The sequence below is a fragment of the Gobio gobio genome, assembly GCF_949357685.1.
Source record: "Gobio gobio genome assembly, chromosome: 16".
Taxonomy (NCBI): domain Eukaryota; kingdom Metazoa; phylum Chordata; class Actinopteri; order Cypriniformes; family Gobionidae; genus Gobio; species Gobio gobio.
In genome coordinates this window covers 10290311-10303063 of record NC_137109.1, presented here as the reverse complement: position 1 = coordinate 10303063, position 12753 = coordinate 10290311, and the positions used below count along the sequence as shown (strand labels likewise).

The window sequence follows — 12753 nt, the reverse complement described above, 5'->3', positions numbered from 1 at the left end:
TCTGTCTGTCTGTCTGTCTGTCTGTCTGTCTGTCTGTCTGTCTGTCTGTCTGTCTATCTATTTCTTTCTTTCTTTTCTGTCTGTCTTTTTTTCTTTCTTTTCTGTTTGTCTTTCTTTTCTGTTTGTCTTTCTTTCTCTCTCTCTCCCAGTTTTTCCAGTCTGTCTTCGTCCTCTGTTCCCGCCCGTCCTGTGGTCGTGTCTTGTGTGCAGATGTTGTGCTGTGCCGTTGTGGTTAGCTGTCTGGTGTCTGTGGTGTTTTACAGCTGCCGGGCTCGTTTAAGACAGGAAGTGAGACCCCGACTTCCTTTTAAACCCTTTCAGAGACAGATGGCCTTTAGCATTAGCATCTCATCCTCTCTTTGTGCTGAAGATGCTTTGTTAGTGAATAAAGATTTGTATCATGTCTGTACAGACCGTGAGGTGCTGTGAGTGTGAGACGGTTTTGTCCCGTTTGATTTTTTCAGCATATATTGGGTGTAACAATATATCGCAATACAAAACTGCACCAATATGTATTGTGGATAGTGACAATCTGTATTGTGTATAGTTCACCCAAAAGGTTGAGTTTAAAGAGGTTTAGTGTCAGTACTACATTAAACTATATATAATGTTAAATATAATGTATAATAATGCAATATAGGGATAAATTCAGCTTTGATCACAGGAATACATTACACTTTACTATATATTCACATAGAAAACTGTAATATTGTAATAATATTTCACAAAGTTACTGTTTTTACTGTATTTGTGATCAAACAAATTGAGCCTTGGTGAGCAAAAGAGACTTCTTTCACAAACATTAAAAAATCCTGAGCCCACTCTTTTGAGAAGTCGTGTATTTCCTGATGTTTGGGAACAGGATGAGGAATCTCCATTATTCCTCTCACACGCAGAGAAAAGAGAACATCCTGACTTTTTTATGAGGAGAAGCGATTTGTCTTTTGTTCATGCAGTCGCTACTAATTAAGGAAATGATTTTAAAGGCATCATTGTAATGTTTAATCAACACATCATGTATTGTTTGTGGAGCTTTAATCTTCTAAAGCGTGTGTTAGTGGGGAATTAATGGTGGTAAATTGGAAGTGTATTTGTTGCTTTTCCTGGTTACCGACAGTAAAGAAAGTTTGTGTGTAATGAGGTGATTTTTAGTGCGATCAGGGCTTTTGTTCACCGTGGATGCAAATTGAACAAGCCTTTGAAGATCAAGTCGCCGCACATGGAAATGATCAGTGGTTTTGTGTGCGTGCGCTGTAGTTTTCAGCAGCTGTTACCTCTCGTTCTCCGCTCGTTTTCATTTTCCAACATGGTTATAAGTAACATGGAGGATTGAGTGTGTGTGTGTTAAAATGAGGGCAAAAAGCGCCTCACACACACACACGCTGCAGCTGTTGCTGATAGCAGCATTACAGAACGGCCTCTGTTTTGCTGACTCTACTTCCTGTTCCTCTCTGCAGGGCTGCTGCCACTCCTGAGGTTGCCATGGGAACAGGACCCTGGCCTAACCCCCCCACCGAGGCCGAGCAGCTCCAGGCGCTGATGGCCGCCGCTAACGGTGAGAATCTCTCTTTTGCTCTATTTTTGAATGATTGCAAGAACATTGTGCATATGAGAGACATAGGTTCTGAGAGTATTTACATTATAATCAGATCAAGTTTTGCATAGATTTGTCTGATGGGTGATCAATTCACATGCACACACACAGACAATTCAGTGGCCCGTATCTATATAAACCACATCAAAGCTGGTAACGCAGCAGCATGACGTCGCCCTCTCATGTTTCCCTTTATTTTCACTGCTGCTGCGACTGAATGGAGATAAAGGAAAGTGACTCATCACACATTTACTTAGTTGCTGTGGTATTTCCTCATCATGTAGATGACAGCTGCTGTTACATAAAGCTAATAACTAACTTTACAGACCAGCGGCCTATTTTAACGCTATGAGCGCATGGTCTGAAGCGCATGCCACAGGTGCACTTAGGGCGTGTCCGAATCCACTTTTGCTAGTTTAACGATGGAAAAACTGGTCTAAAAGGGTTGTCTCTTAATGAGCCATAGGTGTCTTTTGGGCGTAACGTGCAATACACCAATCAGAGTCTCATCTCCCATTCCCTTTAAAAGCCAGTTGCGCTCACACCATGGCAGATTCACCATTTACATGACTGAACGCTTCTCCAGAGAGGAATCCTTTTATTTGTAATATTTAAAAATGTTTGTGTGCTGCTGCGTGTCCCTGTGTGTGTGTGTGTGTGTGTAATAAGCAGAGTGTACGAGCCCTTTAAATATAAAAAAATACTGGAAAAAATTGTTGGTTAATAGCACAGTCGTTTTAAAGGGATAGTTCACCCAAAAACGAAAATGTCATCAGCTCTCCAGACCGCCATAACTTCCTGCGAATAAGGTCAAAATACCGGCGCTGTCATAAAAACATCACATTTTCGTTTTGGGGTGAACTATCCCTTTAAGTTGCCTCAAAATAGCAACGTGCCAACAATGTGCCAGAACACACCTGGTTTTCAGACCAGCACGCCCATGAGTGAACAGATGGGCACAAGTGCATTTGCCATTTAAACAACATGGCACTGGACGTTAAATTGATAACTGCTTCAGGCTGAAACTAGCGAAAAAACACTTGCGTCGCAATGCGTGTGTTTTACAGGCAAATTGGTAGTTTTCATTTAAAGCTGCTGTCCGTAAATTTTTTTGTGTGTGTTCAAGATTTACAAATATTATATAATGAGAATGTACAACATGAATCCTTTTACCAAACCGTGTTTTTGTCTTAACCTGAATCATTATGGTAGACTTATAATAAGTGTTTATATTGGGACCATTTCAGATCAGAACCGCTGTGGAGGAGCACAGTCGCCATAGACGTAAACAGAGAGAAGTAGTTCCGGCTGCAATGTTCTTCCACAAGACGCATGCAGTACTGTTTATTAACCGCTAGAGTGCAAAAAGTTGCAGACTACAGCTTTTAATGTGTGTACTTAGTGTACTTAGCCAAGGCAGCAAAATATTGTGAGATATTATTACAATTTAAAATAATAGTTTTCTATTGTAAATAAGAAATGTAATTTATTCCTGTGATCAAAGCTGAATTTTCAGCATCATTACTCCAGTGTTCAGTGTCACATGATCCTTCAGAAATCATTCTCATATTTTTGTGGAAACGGAGATACATTTTTAAGAATTTTTGATAAATAGAAAGTCATAGCGTATAATTGAAATGCAAACATTGTACATTTTGACTGTCGCTTTTGATCAATTGAATGTGTCCTTGCTGAATAAAAGTAAAAAAACATACTACTGACGTCAAACTTTTGAACTGTAATGGACACCAGCATATGCAAAAGCAGATTAGAACAGATTTTGTCCAGATTCTAAAGTCATTCACACAGACACATGAGACAGAATCAGGTGGAATCATTTGATATTTGTTCTGTAAAGGCTCTGAGACGGCCATTATTGAGTTATTTGGTTCCCGTCAGAGAGTGTCAATGTTTCCACTGTTCTGTCCAGAGTTCTGTGATCAGCCAATCAGCAGGTTTCCATTAACACTCCGTTTGTTTGCAATTGTCACTGTTTGTTTTCTAGGCTAAATAGTCTTGTAGAATAAGCTTTGTTGTGTTTAAAAAGAGTTTCTGGTTTATTTCAGTTTCTGGTGTTTTCTCATGTTATTTATGCTAAGTGACTGCACTGACATGATTGGATGAGAGCAAAGCTTAAACTGAATGATGACACTACCCAGCAAGCAATAGACATAATTTCACCGTCTCGGTTTACTATAAACCCGGCTATGAATAACCCACTTCTAGCCAAAATAACCTTGAATTTGGTTGCATGTCATTTTTGCCAAAATAACTTGTGCGATGTATGATATTCCATTATGTAAGTCAACAGTGATTACAAGGTGTTTGGTTTCATGTTGTAGATGACTAGTGTTTTCTTGGGCTATGGCTAGACGTCTATTTATTTTTCACTGACAGCCCAAATTCTGCCTTGTTTTAGCCTAGAGGTCAGGGCTGTGTTTGGATGGCTATTAGACATTGTCTTTAAATGCAAAATTGCTTGCTGGGTGTTGTCTTTGATTCATCTCTACAGAATTCATTTCATAATTGATGAACTCTGCAACATCAACACTGTTATTGAACTGAATTGTGTCAACACTGAACTCTCTTGAGCTGAATATCTTCTGTAGAGTTGATTTACAGTTGAGCTGAGTTGATGTCATCATTGTCATTGAACCAATATCGCAATCCTCTGAAAATCACCTAACAGAAAACTCTTTCTCCACAGAGGTCAGCGAGGCGACCAACACTCTGGCTCCGGGCACCATGGGTCTGACTACCCGCTACAGCCCTCAGTTCACCCTGCAGCACGTCCCCGATTACCGGCAGAACGTCTACATCCCCGGCAGCACTGCCACCCTGACCTCCAACCAACAGCAACCCCAGCAGGCCCTGCCACCACCACAGGCCGTTGCCGTAGCCCAACCCGAGCCGCCCAAGGCCGCCCAGACGCCCGCCAGCAAGAAGAAATCCACCAAGAAGGAGAAGAAGTAGAGGCCTGAGGCATGCTAGATACGTAGGGAGTTTAGGGAGGTTGACATAGCTGGACGACTCCATCCTGTGCTGTTCCGAGGTTTGCTGGAAATCCGTAACTATTTAGAAAAATAAATGCGTAAACGTAAACCCACTTCTCAGATATCACACATGCATTCTTTTCCTGCTCAAGTACTGTAAAATCATTTGATCCCTTTGAACTTTCAGATGTTTTTTTCATATTTTCATGCTCACGTTTGCCAACTTTATGCTACACTATATTCCTGCTTATATCTAGCCAATAATGTATTTACCACAGTACCGTGATCATGTTAAACCATCTGGACAGAAAGAGGAAATGTATTATTATAAACAATCATGTTCTTGTTTAAAGACACAGTGTCCATTGCTGCATTTCCTGACGTGCCCAGTAGGATGATTCTTATTGCTTATTGTTTACTAAAATACCACTATGGACTTTTATTTTAGGAGATGTGTTTGCGTAGATCAGGTGATTAGAGCTGCATGCTGTTTTTTTTTTTTGCGCCGTAGATAATCGCCCTGTCACCTGACGTCTACAAACACCGTCTGCAAGCGTTTTAGTGTATTTTCTTTCAAATATGGATTCCCCTGTGTATCACTGAGCCAGAGTTTGGTGGTTGTTGTTTTTTTTAAACGTTAACTGAATGTTTTTGGAGCATTAGTGACGTCCGAGCCATTATGAGAGCGTTGTGAAACCAGTAACCTAAGTCCATGAGCACCCGCAGTGGCATATCGTCCTTAGTATTCAGTATTTCCAGGATATCCTGATGTGTTGACGCTCTTTCAGTGCTGGTCGTAATTAGACGAGTTAGTAATGGTACTCGCTATGAGTATCTGCTGTTTTGATGACGACAAAACCTCCAGGCAATGTGAGTGGCGGACGTCCGCCAACAGTTTCCTGATGCAACGTGAACAATTTCCTCAGTGAACAATAGATTTCAATATGAAAGGATTTCAATTCGGGTTAAGATGCTGTTTTAGAAGGCAACTTGTGCTCACTGAATGTACAACAAGCACATGTTAAATCCAATAAAGAGTCAGAGTAGAACCTTTGGAAAGCTGGTGGTCTAGAAGACACTTAATCCGTCCAAATGCTGATTACGGTTCACTTTCTCGTTGGCACGATGTTTCTTTGTAAATAGAAATCAGCCCTTAAAGACACACACACACACCCCTTTTCAGATAATCAGCTTGAGAGGAATGGCTTACTACTGGAATGTCATTTTATTTTTGAAGAAAAAAAATGTATCAAAAATATTAAAATGGAGTAAAAGGAAAGGAAAAAAAAAAAAAACACTTGACACTCTGTTACCGATGTAGTTCTTTAGTACTATGAAAGCCAACTAACGCACCTGTAAATAAAGAGTTTAACTTTTACTTATGAAAACAAATAGACACACTCTTAGTTTAGAAGTTGTGATGTTATGCATATATTTTTGTGTTCATTTTTCCTCTTTTCCTGTCACACCTTTCCACGAAAAGACACAAAATGGAGGATGAAAAGACCTTGACGCCTCCGTGTATTAATTTCGTGATCTCTGTTGTGCTTACATGTGAGAATGCTTCTTAATGTCTATATGAAGAATCTGAATAGATGTATTATCTGTGTGTGTGTGTGTGTGTGTGTGTGTGTGCGCGCGCGTGTGTGTCTGCTGATGCTGTAATCCTGCTGTAACATTGCTGATAAGACGATTCCCGGCTCTTGCTTTGATTCCCGGCTCCTGTGTGCTACTTTCATTTTATATGCTAATATTTATATTTCTGTTTTTATTTTGTTGTTCTTCTTTTCCTGAACACTGACATTTAAAATAAAAAGTTCTGAAATTATTTGTTTCATTGTTTTGTTGTGAATTAATGGGGGGGGGTGTCAAATTCATGTGTATTTCCAGTAACACTTTACAACAAGGTTTCATCAGTTATGAATCTGTGTTCAAATTTCGACAAGTGAGTGCAGGTTTTGTGTGGAAGTAACGTAGAGGGACTGGTGGTGCACAAGTAGTAAGTTGTAGATTAAATGTGATCTGTAATGCAGGTGCGCGTGTTGATCAAGTTGGTTACCAGATTTGTGGGTATGTGTACAGATTTCCATTCCCTTCTAGCCTCATTTGATCTAAAACGGCTCATCGCATACCAACAAATCTGGCAACCTCACACTCTAACAAATGCTGGGTTAAAAATAACCCAAGTTGGGTTGAAAATGGACTAACCCAGCTATTAGGTTGTTTTAACCCAGCAATTTGGTTGTTTTAAGCAAACATTTAACCCAAACGCTGGGTTAAAACAACTCAATTGCTGGGTTAGTTCATTTTCAACCCAACTTGGGTTATTTTTAACCCAGCATTTTTTAGAGTGCATTTAGACTGCAGCACAACACGCCTGTTCTTTATAACAGCCACGATTCTACTTCAAAAAACATGTACTACATTCTTTACCTTTTACCACACTACTATACATTACAAAATCCATTCTACATAAATCCACCTACTAGCACATCGTAGCCCTATCACAACAGAACTGACTATTCACACAAACACGTACGGCTCACACTCTTTCACTGTCCATACGCTTCTCCTGTTAGTTACTTCATGTTAGTTAATACATTGTTACCAAGTGAAATCTCACTGTAAAGTGTTCTTAAAGCACTCCCTTATATATCATATTTCACCTTAACATTCATACACTGATGGGGCATAGGTAAAGTGAATAACACTGATAATCTCTTCATCACGGCACCTGTTAGTTGGTGGGATATATTAGGCAGCAAGTGAACATTTTGTCCTCACCTTTACACACAGAAAAAAAGGCCAATCCTAAGGATTTGCGCGACTTTGACAAGGCACAAATTGTGATGGCTATACGACTGGGTCAGAGCGTCTCCAAAACTGCAGCTCTTGTGGAGTGTGAGTGTTAGTCTGCAGTGGTCAGTCTCTATCAAGGAAGGAAGGAACAGTCAGTAGCTACGTTTACATGGACAACAATTCTGCGATATTAACCTGATTAAGAAACTACCACTTAAACAGCGATTTCGAATTTCCTTAATCCGGTTAAAGTCATAGGCTACTCCAAGTAAACACAAATCAAATCAAGACATGTGGAGTAGGCTATTCCTATTTTAGTCGCATTAAGAGAGTGCGACTAAATCAAGTGCACTACAGACATGTACACACCTTAATCTAACCAGGAAGAAGCCAAGCCGGCGAAGGCAGTGTGATGCTTTGGCCAATGTTCTGCTGGGAAACTTTGGGTCCTGCCACCCATGTGGATATTACTTTGACACGTACCACCCAAGCATTGTTGCAGACCATGTACACCCTTTCATGGAAACGGTATTCCCTGGTGGCTGTGGCTCTTTCAGCAGATAATGCGCCACCACAAAGCAAAAATGGTTCAGAAATGAGTTTGAGGAGCACAACAATGAGTTTGAGGTGTTGACTTGGCCTCCAAATTCCCCAGATCTCAATCCAATCGAGCATCTGTGGGATGTGCTGAACAAACAAGTCCGATCCATGGAGGCCCTTCCTTGCAACTTACAGGACTTAAAGGATCTGCTGCTAACATCTTGGTGCCAGATACCACAGCACACCTTCAGGGGTCTAGTGGAGTCCATGCCTCGACGGGTCAGGGCTGTTTTGCCAGCAAAAGGGGGAACACAATATTCGGAAGGTGGTCATTATGTTATATCTGATTGGTGTATACACACTTACATTCATACATGCATACACACACACACACAAATATACACATTCATAAAAACACAAACATACATACATTTATTAACAAATACCTATCTACATACCTAAATACACATGTACAGTATACTTTAAACATACATCACATACACGCATACCAACACACATGTAAATATGTATGTATGTATATATATATATATATATATATATATATATATATATATATATATATATGTTTCAATATGTGTATATTTATGTATAAATTAATTAATGTATGTCTGTTGATGTATGAATGAATGTGCGTGTGTGTATATTATATATATATATATATATATATATATATATATATATATATATATATATATATATATATATATATATATATATATATATATATATATATATATATATATACATATATACAGTATATAGATATGCACGCATTCATCAACATGATTTTTTTTCACCACTTTTTCAAATGAAATAGTTTCTGATGTTCACAGAATATTATGCAAACAAAATTCAAAAAGTAAGAAAAATGGAGCACATCTCCTGAGGATTTGATTTGCCTTAAAGAACAACTGAACGTTACATCAATGTACAACTCAACTTCTGTTTCACTGTTCAATCTTCAATTTCCGTCAGGCAAAAGCTTGTCCAGTTAACCAGTAATGGCAAATGATTTGGCTCTTGGTTCAGTGCTCTGCATTCTCAGCTCTATTTCCGTCAAACTAAGCTCGATGAAACAATCTTCTCATTCAGGACCACAGACACTTTCTTCTTCTCAAAGGTTAAATCTCTGCTTCCTTTGCCAATACTGCATCAGTGTTTTAACAGCTGTGCCATTTCACTTTTGCCAGGTTTCAAACAGGTGATCCGGGTCAGGACCTGATAACCAAGTCAGTGGTTGGGGTCAGAGGTCAAAGGCATTTCGCGAGATTCGGCCTGATTAGGGCTATGACGAGATTTCAGCCTGAGACAATTAACAGATGCCAATAAAAATCCAGCAGAGACAAAAAGAAAAGTGTGCTTCATTTTCTCTGCCTCTCTCTTGTAACCCTGGGGGAAAATCACTCTGTTGTTGACCACAAAAAGAAAACACAAGGAAGCCCATCTGTTCACCCATCAACACACACACACACACACACACACACACACACTGCATCAGCACTCTTACAAAAAAAGTATTTTCCACTTCAGCTGCCGTTACCATAGAAACCCTTTCCTTTTCCAAGAGAGTCGAATGGAAGGAGTGATTAGAATCCAAACGGAGCGAAAAAAGGGGACAGACGAACAAAACACAAACAGACATGTGGAACAGGGAAGGACTGGAACACACAGATCAGAAAAAGGACACTTGGAGCTTCTTCTGAAGGATTATTGGATATGCTAATCCTCTTTTTAGCACTTTTAAAACTACTTGCATAACAAAGTTGATTAAAGAGCCTATAATCTACACTTTATTACTTTTCAATTCAATTCAATTCAAATGTGTTTAACTGGCATGACGCCCTCTTTTGAGCCCTCAAATTAAACAGCCTGTTTTTGTTACCTTCAAAGTCAACATTTATTAAACTCTTTTCACTTTCTTAAAACATGTTCCTAGTCTTATAGTGAACGATTCATCAATGCACAATATTCCAAAGAAAACAAAATGTTTTCATAACCACTCATGAAAATGTAATACCAATTACAACTCAACCTTCCTCAGTAAATGCATCTGAATCTTACCTGGTCACCTTTCCCCCCCAACTTCTTTTTTTTTTTCTTCCAGTTAATAGTTTCACACCTTTTGATACACACATATAACTGTATAAAATAATCTCAATTTACATATACTTAAACTGAAAAAAAGGTGTAACACTTTATTTCCTTGTTTCATATGTTACATGTACTTATGTCCATGCACTAACCCTCAACCAAAATCCTAATCCTACCCTAACACTTGCAGTCTTCACGCCTACTTGAACACTTGGGCCAAATACAGGAAATACGTCACATAAGTGGTCAAATGCGAAGACCAAGTGAGGGTATTCAATAGTATCCAGCTGCAGCCCCGCAGCACACCAGTTTCAGAACACCAGTTTCAGAACACCAGTTTCAGAACACCAGTTTCAGAACACCAGTTTCAGAACACCATCCACAGAACCGGAAGTGAGGGGCGGGGCTTAAACAGTCATAGTTGCGCTATCCATACATGTAATTTTCTTTTGATAAATATAAGCTGTGTTCACATGGATTTTGATCGGATCGATGTCTACAATATTTAACAACAATACTTTTAAATAAAGTCACTTTTCTGTTCATATAATATGCATGTTATGATGTACAATGATCAACATTTTAAAACATAGCCTATTGATCATGCTTTATACTTCATGAAAACAGGCTAAAACTATACACAGTTTTTATTTTAAAAAAATATTAATAAATGTATAACATGTTGTAAAGTGTTTCTCATTTGACTATAGATATATTAGTATTATTTTGTAGTAACCATTTAATACAAGGCCTTAAAGTGAAACATGTGTTTCTCTGAAAGAAAACAAATAGGACATATATAAAATATTTCTAAAATAATATTTAAAACGAATTTAAACGGCACATATTAAAAAATAAAAACATGCAAAAAAACTTAGAACACAAAAACTTGTGACTCTTAAGCCTATATCATGGCATTTCTGCAGAAATACTTGAAAAGATGAAAGTGTTTTCATCCCTGAAAACTAAATGTATATGTTTAATTAATGAATAATTATTTAATATTAAGACAAATAATATCTTTTGACAAATGCAATAAAGTTTTAATGATAAAACGTGAAAGACGTGAAAAGATGAAAGTCTTTTCATCCCTGAAAACAAAATTAATATGTTTAATTAATGAATAATTATTTAATATTAAGACAAATAATATCTTTTGACAAATGCAAAAAAGCTTTAATGATAAAACGTGAAAGACGTGAACAGATTCAATATTCGTTCACCACCACATGTATCATGACAGAAATATCACACACAACTCAATATAATCTCCTTCATGCTTCTGTTCACATCTCACTGGCTTAAATGCATGTTTCTCTTGCATGAAAAGTAACTTTAAAATCCATATGAAAACGACGTGTATGGGTAGCGCCGCTCACTTCCGGTTCTGTGGATGGTGTTCTGAAACTGGTGTTCTGAAACTGGTGCTGCGGGGCTGCAGCTGGATATGTCTCAGGGTATTTGGACAGGCCATACCAGCTTTTTTCTTCTGGCGATTGCATTAAGCCTTCAAAATGTATAAAAGTTTCTCTCAATGGACAAAACATGTAAGCATCATAAACTGTTGTTGATAACAGAGCTTATTCTTTGCAATAATCCAGAAGCCCATTAGATTTTTTCCTCCCAGTGTGAACGTAAACTGCCGTCTGGCCTACAAATGTACGTCAAAACCCAGAAGACTGAGGGTGTGTTTACACAGCAACAATGTACTAAAAAGGGAAACATTTTTCCTTTGTTGTGATTTTTTACATATCTACAACATTGTCAAAATGATTTCCATTCACACTGATCCATGAAAAAGACTAAAATGCTGTATTCTGCTGTCAGGCCAGTAGTTGGCCTTGTCACTTTGTAAAGATCCATAGGGGTCACTGTGACAAAACACGTGATACGGACACTGTGTACATGTTTTGTGCACATGTAACACACTGTGTTGTATGTGCATGACATCACTGTTTTCACAAATTCGCAAATGGTATCGTTTTCAACAACTTGCACTTCGAATGTGTGCGTTTTCAAGCCACCAAAACTTGTAAATGAACGGCCAATAAAACGTTTTTAGTTGAAAACGGTGTCATGTAAACGACCCCTAATTCGAAAAGTGTGCTTGATTTTCATGAAACCCTTGGGGAAAATCCACTGTTCAGTGTGGCTGCGTCCACGGTTGTCCCACATTTTTGGCCATGATTGAGCTAGATTTGATTAGCAACCGCCAGTGGTCAAGATTTTTTATAATGGGGTTTTTCCAATTTATAAGTAAAATAACGCTTGTGAGTAAACGTAACTTGACGATACTTGATGTTTTGTTCTACAACGTAAACGGCACACACTCACACCCCAAACATTCTTATCTAGATACCTAAAAACATACATTTTGAGAAACTAAACATAGCAGCTTCAAATTTTGTGTTTTCCATATGGGTATGTGTAACCACGTCCAGCATCGACAACTTGTGTTTACTCCTCAATTTAGGCTACATTGAAAAACCCCATTTTAAACATGCTCAGTAACAAATACAGCACAATTGCATTTAACCAAATGATGTCATTGCATGAATTGTTTGTATAAAAATAAAGAAAGGAACATATTACTTTGATGCTTATATTTTATAAATACATTTCAAATTTGATATGAAAATTTTGTAACTTCTACCAGTTAGACCGATATTATTATATGACCGAATATTACTCTTCAACTGACATTAAAGTTGACTA

At 38.2% G+C, this 12753-nt stretch overlaps 1 protein-coding gene across 18 annotated transcripts in view; it reads left to right on the top strand.

The window, feature by feature from the left end:
- Window positions 1-6415, top strand: part of LOC307140223 (protocadherin gamma-A11-like) — a gene marked incomplete at its 5' end in the record, with an annotated part of 277967 nt that extends 271552 nt beyond the window's left edge. For 17 of the 18 annotated variants that reach the window (XM_079839543.1, XM_079839541.1, XM_079839540.1 and 14 more), the window contains 2 exons: window positions 1458-1555; window positions 4302-6415. In XM_079839543.1, coding sequence (XP_079695669.1) covers window positions 1458-1555; window positions 4302-4567 — 364 coding nt within the window. In that variant the 3' untranslated portion in view covers window positions 4568-6415. Of the gene's footprint in view, window positions 1-1412; window positions 1556-4301 lie in introns of all 18 variants that reach the window. The other variant, XM_079839553.1, reaches the window with a different exon arrangement.
- Window positions 6416-12753: the final 6338 nt, after the last annotated feature.